At 53.4% G+C, this 13,263-nt stretch overlaps 1 protein-coding gene across 4 annotated transcripts in view; it reads right to left on the bottom strand.

The window, feature by feature from the left end:
- Window positions 1–3,648: 3,648 nt before the first annotated feature.
- The window catches only part of SSH1 (slingshot protein phosphatase 1), a 35,808-nt gene continuing 26,193 nt past the window's right edge, over window positions 3,649–13,263 (bottom strand). For 2 of the 4 annotated variants that reach the window (XM_030460864.1, XM_030460865.1), the window contains 4 exons: window positions 12,082–12,228; window positions 11,283–11,483; window positions 8,895–9,501; window positions 3,682–8,409 (listed from right to left, as the gene is read on the bottom strand). In XM_030460864.1, coding sequence (XP_030316724.1) covers window positions 7,129–8,409; window positions 8,895–9,501; window positions 11,283–11,483; window positions 12,082–12,228 — 2,236 coding nt within the window. In that variant the 3' untranslated portion in view covers window positions 3,682–7,128. Of the gene's footprint in view, window positions 8,410–8,631; window positions 8,816–8,894; window positions 9,502–11,282; window positions 11,484–12,081; window positions 12,229–13,263 lie in introns of those variants that run through there. The other 2 variants (XM_030460863.1, XM_030460867.1) reach the window with 2 other exon arrangements.

The raw sequence follows: 13,263 nt of genomic DNA, 5'->3' as shown, positions 1-13,263 counted from the left end.
GGAGACATCCCACCCACACTCGTGGAGGCAGGAAAATGCTGCCAGGGACAGCCAGGGATATCTGCAGTCCCCTGAGCACACAGAGGCTGTGCTGGGGACACCTAGGCTGTCACAGTGCCACCACTTTGTCTCCTGCTCAGGAGTGCCAGCCACCATCAAGGGGCAGGAGTGAGGGACAAGAGGGACCTTATCAACCTTATCACGCCAGGAGCCTGCCAGGTCCCTGCCAGGGATGGGTTTTTATCGACAAAACACCATTTGTTACCAGGGGAAGTTTGAAATCCCAGCCAAGGCTGCCCCAAACAGACACAACCACTGCCCAGCGGGACAGGGGCTGGTGATGCTCCTGCTGTCACCAGCACTGGGGGCACCTCACAGCACCAGTCCCACCAGGCAGTAAAATGCTGCAGCAAGATTTGCTGATGGTTGCACAAGTGACAAATTTTAAAACCAAGTCACCCACCCCGTGGGATGAACTCACCAGACTGGGGTGAGCTTGGCAGGGTGACCTGGTCAATAATTTGGGGTTCTTTCCCTTGAGACAACATGTTGGTCACTGGAGAGGGGGTGGGGGTCTCCTCCAGCCCCAAAGGAGGGAAACCAGCACCCAGCTGAATGCACAGCTCTGCCAGCAAGGTGCTGAGGGGCAAAAAGCCCAGTGGCCAAGCTCAGAAGGAACCAAGAAGCATCAGCCCCTGGGCTGGACTGCCCTGCTCTGCCCAGCAGCTTCTTGCACTGCTTTCCTGCCAGCTGTTTAATAAACGCTCGGGAAGGTCTGAGGCAGGAGTGAGGCAGCTTCTGCTCCTGAACCCTCTGCATAAAAGGCAATGGCAGCTGCAGCAGCATCACCACTGCCCCATCCTTCAAACCAGAGAGGAACAGACTTTTAGGGAATACACAACGCCCCAGGCGAGGGCAGAGGCTGGAGCAAACCCCACCAGCTCAGCAGCTGCCGACCCTCAGCTTCAGCTTAGAAAAATATTTGCATTTCTGTCTCTTCAGAGTCCAGCAGGGCTGTCCTGCTGTGCCCTGCGGTGAGGAGCCACAGGGTCACCTCCTGGGGCTGCAGGAACCCCACTGCTGGGGAGCTGGAGCTTCTCCTCTTTGCTACCACAGGCACCAAAGTGCAGCCACAGCCCCTTGCATCCTCCCTGCAACTTCCCTGGGCACATCACTTTGTTCAATAAAACAGGCTCCCTGCCAAAGCTTTTCTTTTTTTTTCCCCCCCAATAATTTCATGTCAGTATCTGCTGACTGCCCCTCCAGCCACCCAACCCCAACTTAAAACTGGGAGGTGCTGGTAGGGAACCCCTCTCCTCCCATCAGAAGGGAGCGAGAGGATTTCTGCTCCTTTCTAATTGCTGCTCGGTGCCACTTGCAGGCTCCTCCACCAGGAGCTGGGACAGACCCAGGGACATCTTCCCATCACCCCAGCTCCCAGTCAGGAGCTCACCCAGTGCCAGGCTGCCCCAGCCACCATCTGCCCATGGAGGTTTCATGCTCAGGCATCTCCTTTCACCATCGAGCCTATAAATAACCCCTCTGCTGGGCACTGCAGAGAATTTGTGTTGCTCCAGATGTTGCTCCTGGCTTTGCCATAGCAACATCACAACAGGATGTAACATTGGGCCATAACAAGGACCAACTTCCAGCCTCACAAAAACAACAAGAAAAGACACATGGACTCACCAGCAGTCACAGGGCACCCTCTGGCCATCCCACAGTCCTGTCCCGTTTACCTCTCCCATCCTGAGATGCAGACTTGCAGCCAGCTCTGCTGGGGAGAGCTGAGGTGAGCAGGGAGCATCCTCCTGTGAATCATGGGCAGGTGAATGAGCTGAGCTAGCAGCACAATTCTGACCCCAAAATGCTGTTGGCTGAGGGACAGGCTTTGCCCCAAGGACCTCGAAACCAGGCTCTGTGTCCTGAAACAAAGCTCTTGTGTCCCCAGAGTGGAGCCTCTGAGGCTCCAGCTCAGCATGGAGCTTCCAGCACTGCTGGGGAGAATTAACCCCATGGGGTAAAAGTTGTAGGCACACACACACACCCCTCAGTCCCACTGTTTTCCTCCACGTGCCATCACACAGCTGTGGCTGGGCAGCTCTCTGAAGGCCCTGACACAAAGCCAAGTGCTCCATGTTGGGGGGACTCAACCCCAGGGTCTCTGTTCTCCATCAGATGCTGATCCCAGCTCCTGATACAGCAGATGCCACCTCAGCTCCCACACCCAGACGAGTGCCATTCCCACTGGAGATGCTCCCAGGTGTGAGAAAGACACAAAAACCCCTCCCAAACCTACCCCAGGAAGCCCAGGGCTTGGTCCTCCATCACTTGCAGATAACTTTTCCACCTGGTGAGCTGTTCCTTGGGGCGGGGGAGTCCCTGCAAAGCTGTGAGTGCAGCTCAGAAATGTCCCAGTGCCACACAGTGGCACCAGCTGTGCCATGTGGCTGCAGGGTGACAGTGAGATGCTCCCCAGCCCTTTGCTCTCACACAGCACCTTGCTGCACCCTGATCACACTGGGGTCGACCTCAGCCTCTGCTGAAGCTGACTTTAAGTCACTTGATTCACCTCAAGGAGTCTGCAGCCTGAGCCCTGTGGGCAGGAGGTGACAAACTGGCATCAGGAGGTTGGTGACAAGTGATGCTTCCTGCCCAGCTCCGCCTGGACCTGGTGAGAAGGTCCCAGCTCCTTGGGGCAGGCACTAAACCCTGCTTTGCTGTGCTCCACCTCCCAGCCAAACCAACCCCCCAAAAAACCCCCCAATAAATCAACCAGCCCTCAAAAGTGAGTATTTCTGGTGGGGGTTAAGGACTCTTTGAGGCAATTAGCGAGTGTGCCAAAGCTGGAGAGCATCCCCAGCCTGTGCTTTGCAGCACTGCCAAAGTAAACACTGACATGTTCCTCCCTGGAGCAGCTTGGAGAGCAGGAACAAGCCCAGCAAGAAGCAGACTCCTCACAGGCACCCGAGGCAGACGCTCACCCTTTGCCTTTAAAGGGAAAATTTGGGGAGCACCAGGAAGGGCCGGTGCCACCTCGGGGGGACCGTGGGGCAGCAGCAGGATTGGTGTGGGGCAGGAGAGCCTCATCCTGGGCTTTAATTCCTTGGCTTTCACACCAGGGATCTGCTCTTGGAAGGAGATGGCAGCTCGGGTCTGCAGGGACTCAGCAGCCCACGTTGCTCCAAGCCCTCTCCAAGGCAAATGCTTTTCCATGCTTGGGGCTGGGGAACAAAACACCAACAGCTCCTCCTCAAACCCAGCCTGGGGTCTCTGAAGAGATCAGGCAGAGAATTACAGAGCTGCCCCCCCAGGAACTGAGAGCATTTCTGGTTTGTTCCCTTTTTTCCCTTAAAAACGCTGTGAGTGAGCCTGGGCTGTCTCGGGTGCTTTTCTGCAGTGCTCAGGGGGGCTGAGACACAGCAAGGACACAATGCAGAGGGACAAAGGCATCTCCTGATGTGGCCTTCAAGGGTGGCAGAGAACAACCAGGACCCCAAAAAAGGGGAGTGCAGCCAGAGCATTGGGAAGGGATAAAATGGGACAGGGAACAGTGGGAACACAGCAGCTGATGCCCCGGTGACGCGTGCTCGTTGTCTCCTTTCTGCCTCTTCCTCACCTCCAAAACTGCTGAAAAGCTGATTTGTAAAAGGCAAAACAAAAGTTTATTTTTCTCACCAGAAGCACATAAAATATACAGTACATTTTTACAAACAGAAGTAAAAAAGAAAAAAAAAGAAAAAAAAAGTGCATAATGCATCCTCTACTGCACACGTACAGTACAAAAGATACTGTGGATTTCAATACAAAAACCAGAACGAAGAAACACCATGGAATTAAAGGATCATTGTTATCAGGGAGTACAGTGATGCAGGGCAACAGCTACACCTTACTCACCCACTCCTCCTCTCTGGGGCTGTGTGTCCCCAAAGCAGGGGACAGAGGGACACAACCAAGGCCACCTGCAGGGAAAGGACCCCCAGGAGGACAGAGCTACTGCTAGGACACCCCAGCAATGCCTGGGCTGGAAATAAGGTGCTAGTTTGGTGCATTTTGGGTGGTTTTTTTTCTGGCAGAACAGGACTGGGTGTGGATTCACACCCAGTAAAGTGGGACCAAACACCCCTCAGGTACCCCCTGCCCCTGTTTTTGCAGCAAGGTGGAGATAAAGGGGACACCAGGAGATGCCTCATCCCCAGTTGTAGAAGAACTTGTTGAATTCCATGACCATGCCCTTAGAGTTGTCACCAGTGCCTCGGGACAGCCCTTAGGTTCTGCAGAGAGCAGAGGGGAAGGGGTTGGCAGCACTGAGCTCCCTGGGGCCAGGAGGGTGATGTGCAGGAGAAGTAATGGTCTCACTGCCACCAGGAACACCAAAAGCACCAAACCCCCCCCCCCAGAAAAAAAAAAAAAAGATCAAATAAATGAACAGCAACCAGCAGAGTCAAACAGCTCAGCATAAATACACAGTATTTGTAAACTATTATTAAGGCACTCAATTGTAAAAGAACAATTACAATACAAGGGGGAGGACAAACACATCTACCTTCTCATGCAACACAGCTAATGAAGTCTGCAAGCATCTGAGGTTTGGCTACAAAAAAACCTTGGAAATGGCACAACGTTGGCTTTGAGACCAACCCCCACTAAACCACACCACTATCCCGACAGTGTCGTGACAACAGAGCCCTGAGCCCAGGGGGGTGGTCCAGAGAGAGCTGAGGGATGGGGGGGGGAAAGCAGCTGATGGAGAGCAGGGGCTTGACCATGGCAGAACTTGGCAGGCACTGAAGAAAGCAGGAAGGAAATATCCATGTTTGCTTGCATCACTTAATGGAATTTTTCTGATATAGGAAATGTATTGCAGATCTGGACTTGCACCAAGGATGGAGCATTTCAAGTCCTGCTCTGAACGTGACCCAACCCAAAAAAAAAGCAAAAAAAAGCTTGTGCACTTTTTCCAAGGTCCCCTCAGGCAGCAGCTTTTGCTTCCAAGCAGCTCTCAGGGGTGAAGCAGGAGGCCTGCCTCGTGCTGAACACCTACAGCAAGTTTTGGGCTTTTTAAGGAGGGACATTTACTGACTGATTGCCAGTCCCTACAGTTCCTCACACTTCAGAGAAAAATGTGGGGGCTGATGCTTAAGGAAGAAAAAAAAGAATAAACTCTGGGTGTTTAGGGCAGTAAACCACATGGCTCCCTTTCTCAGGACTGCAGGTTTGGGATTAATTCAGGGTCAGCACTGCTGCAGCCCTGCTCTCTCCCCTCCACCTCCAGGAGGGGATTTGTAGGAATGGCTTTGGATGGAGAACCTAAAATGTGGGAGAGCTCAGGCTCACTGAATGAGCAAAAGTTTTGGGTTTTTTTTGCCAGCACTGATCCCCAAGGGCTGTTTTGCCCCCAGAGCTGCTTGAAGACACCTCCCCAAGGCACAAGCAGCCAGCAGGGTCTCAGATGGGACTCAGGGAGCCCCAAGGTTTGGAGCAGGTCCCCTACACCCTTCTCAAGCTCTTGGCCAGCACATCTCAGCCAGAGCAGTCCCTGGCCTGGCTGCCTGCCCCAAAGTTTTGAAGAAAACGTGCATTTCATCCAACATGGGTGAAGGGCTGTGCTTTGAGCACTTCCCACAGCAGGACAGCAAGAGGAGGAGCTGAGAGCAGTCCCTGAGAGCCCAACCTCCAGCGTGGGAAGGGACACACTTCCTTGGCTGCTGCAGGACACACAGCCCTGCTGTCCTCCCCAAGGGTCACACCAGTGTCCCTCCCAGAGGAGATCTCACAGTCACCATCCTTCTGTCTTGGGACTGAGTCTGTGTTTCTGTCAGACTGCTCACCCCGGGGGATGCACCCCCTGAGAGCAAGATTTACACCTCTGTCACCCCTGGTGACAGCTCTGCAAGAGCTGGGACACGTACACCCCAGCTCCCTGCTCTGTGGCCACCCAGCCTCCTGTCACCCAGTGTAAATAACCCCCTGGGCTTGGCCAGCAGCTCCCCAGCTCCTGGCAAACCCAGGACTCAGGAACCATTCAACCCAACATCAATGATTAGGAAAGACACAGGTTCACCCTCTGCCCAGGGGGATCTGGGGACCCCAGGAGCCATCCCTCCTCAGCAGTGTGCCACCAACCAGCTGGGGAAGCAAGGTCCCCAGCACAGGATCCACGACACTGACACAGCCTGACACAAAGCTTCACTAAGGTCACTCCCTGGCCAGGCTCATCATTGGCACAGGGACAACACAAACCACAACCACAGCACAAACACCAAGAGAACAAGACACCTCCTCCCAGGACCTGGTGGCAGTGACATGGCCTGGGTGTCACTTGAGGACAAACACAGGGCTATGAAGAGTCACCAAGTCACCCTGTGAGGATGGAGGGATGGATGGATGGATGGATGAACACCAGCAGGTCACAGGCACCACGGACACAGCTCAACAGCCTCCCCGAGGTCACTCACAACACCTCGGGCTCCACCTTCCTCCAGGTCTTTACACTTAACATCAAGGGAAAACCTTCAAGCAACAGTTAAGTATTGTGGGAAAAGCCTTTTTTTTGTAAAAAAACCAAAAACAAAACCAAAACCCAACAACAAACAACCCCAAACAAACAACAAACCAAGACTGAAAGTCAGCGAGAACAGAGGTAGTGGTCATGTCACCATTTTAAGGATTTTTTCCACATGTGCCCTGTTTTAAGCAGAGACTTGTGTGTGTTCTGTAAAAAAAAAGTAATGAAAATTGTGACTAGTTCTTTTGAGTCTTTGAAAAAGAGTATTTCAGCATTTTATATATATATAGATAGATAAATAGAGACAAATATCTATCTATATACACACACGCAAACCCACATTATTATACTTGGCAAACAGTACTAGAGATAGCATCCTGCAGGACAACAGGAAAGTCACACCAAGTCCTCTTCTAAGCCATGCAATACATTTTGGTTTCCCTTGTGCCATTCACCACGACCCATTATGGGTTTCTTCTCCTTACTTAGAGTACAAGGAGGGGATGCAGAGGTGGCGTCAGATGAACTACTGCAGGTCAGGTGATAAAACTGTATTGGTGCAACGAATCAATGCCATAAAAACCCCCAAATCCACCCGACTTCCCCCCCCCTAGAAGGCATCAACTTTTGCCCATCCAAAGTGTGTTCTTCAAGTTTCCAACCAGTGACTTCACTGCCAGTTTGGAGGCCACCTCTGCGCTCCTCAGCGCGGGCTGCGGCTCGCAGAGCACGGAAGACTCGCTGGAAACAGCCTCCTTGGAGTCCGTTATGGTTGACACGTCCATGTCACTTGATAAATCCTCAGAGGACAAGTCGAGACACCCCAGCTTGGCCAGGGAATTGGACCTTTTCAGAGGAGAAGACACAGTCAAGCCCGCCAGCCGCAGCCGGGTCTCGATCTCCTGCGTTCGCTGCTTCACCAAGCCGGGCTTGCCCCGCACGCTGTGGATGCTGTCACTGCTGGAGCTCCGGGTCAAGTTGGAGCTCCTGGAGGAGGAGGGGGTGTAGCAGATGGTTTTCAGGAAGTCCTTGGTGAAACTGCTCGTGTGTTCCAGGCGGCAGACAACGGGCATGGAGGTTTTTGGAGAGATCCCCTCCAAGGCGCGCTTCACCTCTAACTTCTCCACGGTGTTTTCTGCTTCCTGGGGTATCAAGGGTGCTGCTCCCAGAAGAGGCACCAGGCTGTGGTGTGCAATCAAATCCTCACTTTCCTCCACAATGCCTGAGTCCACCCTGCTCAGGGGGTTCTCTCTGAGCAGCACCGAGGTGTCTGAGGGCAGGCTTTTCAACCTCTCCAGCTCCTTGGTGTGCTTCCTAACCAAGCCCGCTTTCTGCAGCTGAATGAGCGACTCCTGATGCTGCATCAAGTAACTGTTTGCACTTGGCTTTTCCAAGTCTTTGCTGAACAACAAGTACTTCAGATCCTTGGTAGGTTTGTTGTCTTTTCTGGCTAGAGACTCTTCTTTTACCACCTCTGTGTTAAGGAGTCTCTTCTCACAGTGTGAGTTTCTCCTGGGCAGCAGAGTTTTGGCCAGGGTTTTGGGGGCATCTTTTCCTTTCTCCAAAACGCTGCAGTGCCGATCAAGAGATTTGCAAGCTCCCACCTCCAAAGCACCAGTTCCTGCTGGCAGAGGAAGGGGAGCCTCGTTATTTTTAGTTCTGATGGCTTCCTCTGTGAGCACCTTGCTGGGCAGGTGGTCCCCCAGGCTGGAGTTGATGTGGGAGAGGAGTGCTGGTTGGGTGCAGATGGTGGCGGGGCGTCGCGCCGTGCCGGGGTTCAGCTTCTCACACTGCTCCCCGAAGGAGTCAGGAGACAAACTGGCTGAGGAGGAGTACATGCAGTCAGTGCAGGACTGGTAGGAAGGTTTGACCTTGCTGAGGATCCCAAACACGGCATCGTGCTGCAAGAAAAAAATACCAAAACAAAACCAGGTACAGATAAATGTGCAGAGAACAGGGCAGCAGCAAGCAGCAGAGCGAGAGGCAGAGAGCACAGAGACCACAGGATGTGGTCTATTTACAGCCAGGCAGATTTGAAATGAATCCCTTAAGGCCCTGCAGCAGAGACAAAAGCCATGAACTTTCCCAGCAGACAGTATCCTCCATGGAAGAATACCTACCATGTCAAGTGATGGCCATGCAAGCAAGTTGCCCAAAGCAGCTTATGGGGCACTCACATGTGTGCACTCTCTCTCTCTGGCATCTAAATCCATAGCCTGGGCAAGCAAAGCCATGTTCAGAAGCACTTCGAAAGGGAAGAAGCTCATCATGGAATGAAAGGCTTTATCCAAGTCAAATGAAACTGTGCTATGAAGATGAGAAGAGCAGTTTCACTCGCAGTAGAACTCAACCATGCTAACCACCTGCATTTCACCTCCATACGCACCTCAAAATCCTCCGGGCAGCTCCTTTTGCTGTTGTTGTTGTTCAGGTTCTCCCTATTGAGCCTGCTCTCCTCCTTGTGCGTGGACAAACGCCTCTTCCACTTCTCCATCGGGTGTTCCTCCCGCACACCATCCTCCCCAGGCTCCAGCACCATCCTGCCCTTCCTGGGGCTGAACTCCAGTTTCTTCTTCACCTCCTTCTCAGTGAAGCTGCTCAGCTCCGCCGGTGGCTCCGCAGTCTCGGGGCCTTTGGCTGTCTGGGGAGCGGCAGGAGGAGGTTGTCTCACCAGTGAGGCACCATGCTCCCCGAGAGCATCCCGTTCCAGCTCTTCCACGGGGAAAAAGCCCTCCCTGTCCCCAGGGATCTTGTTCTCCAGCAGCGTGTCCGACAGGCGCTGGAAGCAGTAACCAAAGCCCACGGGGACGGTGGGGACGGCGCGGTTGTCCAGAAACGCTGCCTGGGAAGCCCTGTCCAGCTCTGCCAGGCGGTTTTCCAGGTCAATGTCCAAGCTTTCCAGCAGGAAGCTGCCCGAGCCCGTGGTTCCATCTGTGTTCTGGGGGAGGTTGCTCTCTGCCTGCTGCTTCCACAGCTTGTTGTGGCGTTGCTTGCTGGGGGAAAGGACAAAGGCACAAGTCACTGCTGGTCAGCTGGGGGATGCTCAGCTCTAGGAATGTTCATCCCTTCCACAGAATCACAGGATGTTTTAGGTTGGAAGAGATCTCCAAGATCATCCAGTCCAACCTTTGACCAACACCATAACCAACTACTAAACCATGTCCTTAAGGATGCCTTTTTAATGCCTCCAGGGATGGTGACTCCACCACTGTCCTGGGCCACCCCAATGCCTGACAACCCTCTTAGTGACAAAATATTTCCTAACATCAGCCTGACCCTCCCCTGGCACAGCTTCCATCCATCCCCTCTGCTCCCATCCCATCCCTCAGGAGTAGAGGCTGTTTCCCTCCTCCTCCAACCTCCCTTGAGGGAGATGCACAGAGCCATCAGGTCTCCTCTCCCCTCCTCTTCTCTAGACTGAGCACTCCCAGCTCCTCAGCTCCTCACAGGATTTCTTCCCCAGGCTCTTCATGAGCTCTGGACACCTCCAGCACTTCCCCGTCCCTCATAGTGAGGTGCCCAGAGCTGAACACAGGACTCAAGATGCAGCCTCACCAGAGCTGAGCACAGAGGGATGATCACCTCCCTATCCCACCTCACCTCCTTTTCCACAACCTGGAACCACTGGCTCCAACCACACAGTCCCACCTGGCAAAACCACCCCAAGCATCAGGGTTTGGTGCTTGGTTTGGTTCCCTTTTGTCTCTGGATCCAGGAGCCTCCCAGGAGTGCCCTGGATGGCAAGAGAACCTCGGGGCAGAGGGGCACAGAGCCCTCTGACTGTACCAACACCTCTGCACGTCTCCTGGCACAGCTCCTGCTGAACCAGAGGGAAATGTTCCCTCCAGCAGAGCAGAGGCCAAGCAGAGCCTCCAGAAACCCCTGGGAGATGCAGCAGTGGTCACAGAGCCCGGGGACTGGCACGGTCAGGGAGGGATTTGCCTCCAACACGGCTCCAGCTCAGTTCTGCCTCATAAAACCAGAACAATGTTCTGCTGCTGGGAACTCAGAGTGTGCTTCCCAAACACCCAGCAACCCTCACTGAATTAAACCAGAGGAGATCTAGAAGACAGCTGATTCCCATCCAGGGAGGCCTGGCCTGGAGAAGGTTTAGAAAAACCACCATGAGTCCAGGCTTCTGCAGCTGCCCTCTGAACGGGACCCTGCAGACCATGGCACCTCTCCCCGTGTCCTTGGGTGTCACACAGGTGTGCAAGACACCAGCAGAACCTTCTGCCTCACCAGCAACCCCTGGAGACCCTTTTGTCCTCCATGACACCCAGAGGTGACCTCCAGCGAGCTCCATCCATCCACATCCATCCATCCACCCATCCATCCACATCCATCCACATCCATCCATGCATCCCCTGCCTCACCTGGCATCACTGGGTGTCACACAGGTGTGCAAGACACCAGCAAAACCTCCTGCCTCACCAGCAACCCCCAGAGGCCCAGTTGTCCACCATGACACCCGGAGAGGTGGCCTCCATCCATCTACATCCATCCACCCATCCACATCCATCCACATCCATCCATCCATCCATCCATCCACATCCATCCATGCATGCCCTGCCTCACCTGGCATCACTGGGTGTCACACAGGTGTGCAAAACACCAGCAGAACCTCCTGCCTCACCAGCAACCCCCAGAGGCCCAGTTGTCCGCCATGACACCCGGAGAGGTGGCCTCCATCCATCCACATCCATCCACCCATCCATCCACATCCATCCACCCATCCATCCACATCCATCCACCCATCCATCCCCTGCCTCACCTGGCATCCAGAATCCCTTCATATTCCAGGAGCTGCCTCATGAAGCCGGCGTTAGGCCTGGCAATGCTGCGTTTCTGCTTCACGTAGCCGTAGGCCTTCTCCAGGGACCACCCGAACTCCTTCATGGCGTAGGCGATGACGGTGGAGGCCGAGCGGCTGACACCCATCTTGCAGTGCACCAGGCACTTGGAGTGATTCTTCCTGCAGGAGGAGGAAACAGGGAAATAAGTCTGGTGGGTCTGGTTAGGACACCTTTTGTTAACTTTTAGCAGAGCCGTGTCCCCCCCTCTGAGCACCGTGTCCCCCTGAGGAACGTTTGGGGCTGAGCAGGCCATGAGAAGGATGGATCTGCAGGAAAGGTGGGGATGCAGCCACCTCAGAGACCACCATGGAGCCTCCTGCCTGCCCACCCGAGGTTTGGAGAGAGGGGCAAGCAGGAACAACCCGGGTGTGAGAGAGTTTGAGGGGTTCTGTCACCATCTCTTGTCTGCAGAGACAGCTGGGGCTGGTCACAAGAGCTGGAGCATTTCCAGAACTCCTTGAGAAGAGGAAATGTCCTCATTTCCTTTTGGAAGCAAAGCAAAATAATAACAATAATAAAAGGTATCATAGGCTGGGAAGAGGTTAATGTCTGTACAGGAAGAGACAAGGTAGGGGGAAGCTCCAGGGACACAAACAGTGATGCCAAAGCTTTGTTTGCCTCCTCTGGTGGTGCTGGGGACCCAGGGAGGGCCCAGCTCCATCTGGGCTCAAGAGGTGTTGAGAAGCTGTGGTTCTGGTGTGCTCCCAGCCCACCTACTTGGCCTTGTTGATGAAGTTGTAGGCTTCGTTCCAGTGAGCCAGCAGGTCTGTTGTCTCCTCATCATACACCCGGATGTTGTGATAGGCAAACAAACCAGGGAAAAAGTTATCAATTTCCCTGGTCACGTTCAAAATGTAGTCAATGCTGTGAGGAACAAAAGGAAAAACCAAGCTGAAGTGTCACCAGAGGGAATAGGACACCTCGTGAAGCTCGTAAATAAACTGTAGTACCACCAAGGAGGGTTGGATGATCCCTGAGCTCCCTTCCAACCTGACATTCCATGATACAAACTCTGAGACAACACAAACTGTCAGGTTTTGTCTCCAGCCCCAATCCTGATCCCTGGGGACAGGTGGTGACACAGGTTCCATGTGCTTCCTGCTCATCCATCCCTCACCACTGGCACATCCCATTCCCAGCAGCAGCACCTTGGGCACAGGAGGGAGAAGCTGATTTTATCCTGTGTAACCTCCCCAGAAACTCCTCACTGTGCCACGAAGTTTCTGGGGCACTGAAAGGAGAGAAACACTTGGGGTGCAAGTGATTTGTCTGGGAATCAGGAATCACAATTTTCAGCTGCAGGCTCAAGCTGCAAAACTCTCTTTTTCTCCTTTTTCTGACCAAAAGCATGAAGTGAGTCACATGGCATCCCAGGGATCCCTGCCAAATATTACAGCAGGGATTACAATGTACCCAGGGAGAACGAATGCCCACGTTGATTTATGACCTCCTATCACTCAGACAAATCAAGGACACAGGATATTTGGTTCAGAATTTGTCCAGCTTTGACTTTTAGACACTCAGTGCCTTCCCCAATACATCAAAAGTATTAATGTGCTGCTTGGTTTCTTCCTTCAAAGATGTTCAGACATCTGCTCCCGAGGACTCCAAATTAAACACTTTCAGTCGTGCTGTTGAGCAATGTTTTTCTCACATCAGGCTTGGTGGATGCCTTGGGCAAGCAGCAAAATATTTATCTACAACATTCTCGCTCCTCCAAAAAGCATGAAGGGAAATCAAGCCAAGGAGTGGTGTGGTGATGAGAGTGTGCTGAAAGACAGCCCTGCAGCTGCCTGTCTGGGCAGGTGAGGTGGGGATTGCTCAGCCACAGGAAGTTCTGTTCCATTTACGTAGAGGTTTGGGGTTTGGTTTTTGTTTTGTTTTGTTCTCCTTAAACTT

This window comes from Calypte anna, chromosome 15, assembly GCF_003957555.1.
Source record: "Calypte anna isolate BGI_N300 chromosome 15, bCalAnn1_v1.p, whole genome shotgun sequence".
In the NCBI taxonomy this organism is placed as follows: Eukaryota; Metazoa; Chordata; class Aves; order Apodiformes; family Trochilidae; genus Calypte; species Calypte anna.
Note: the sequence above shows the minus strand (reverse complement) of the source record. Positions and strands in the feature narration are given on the sequence as shown.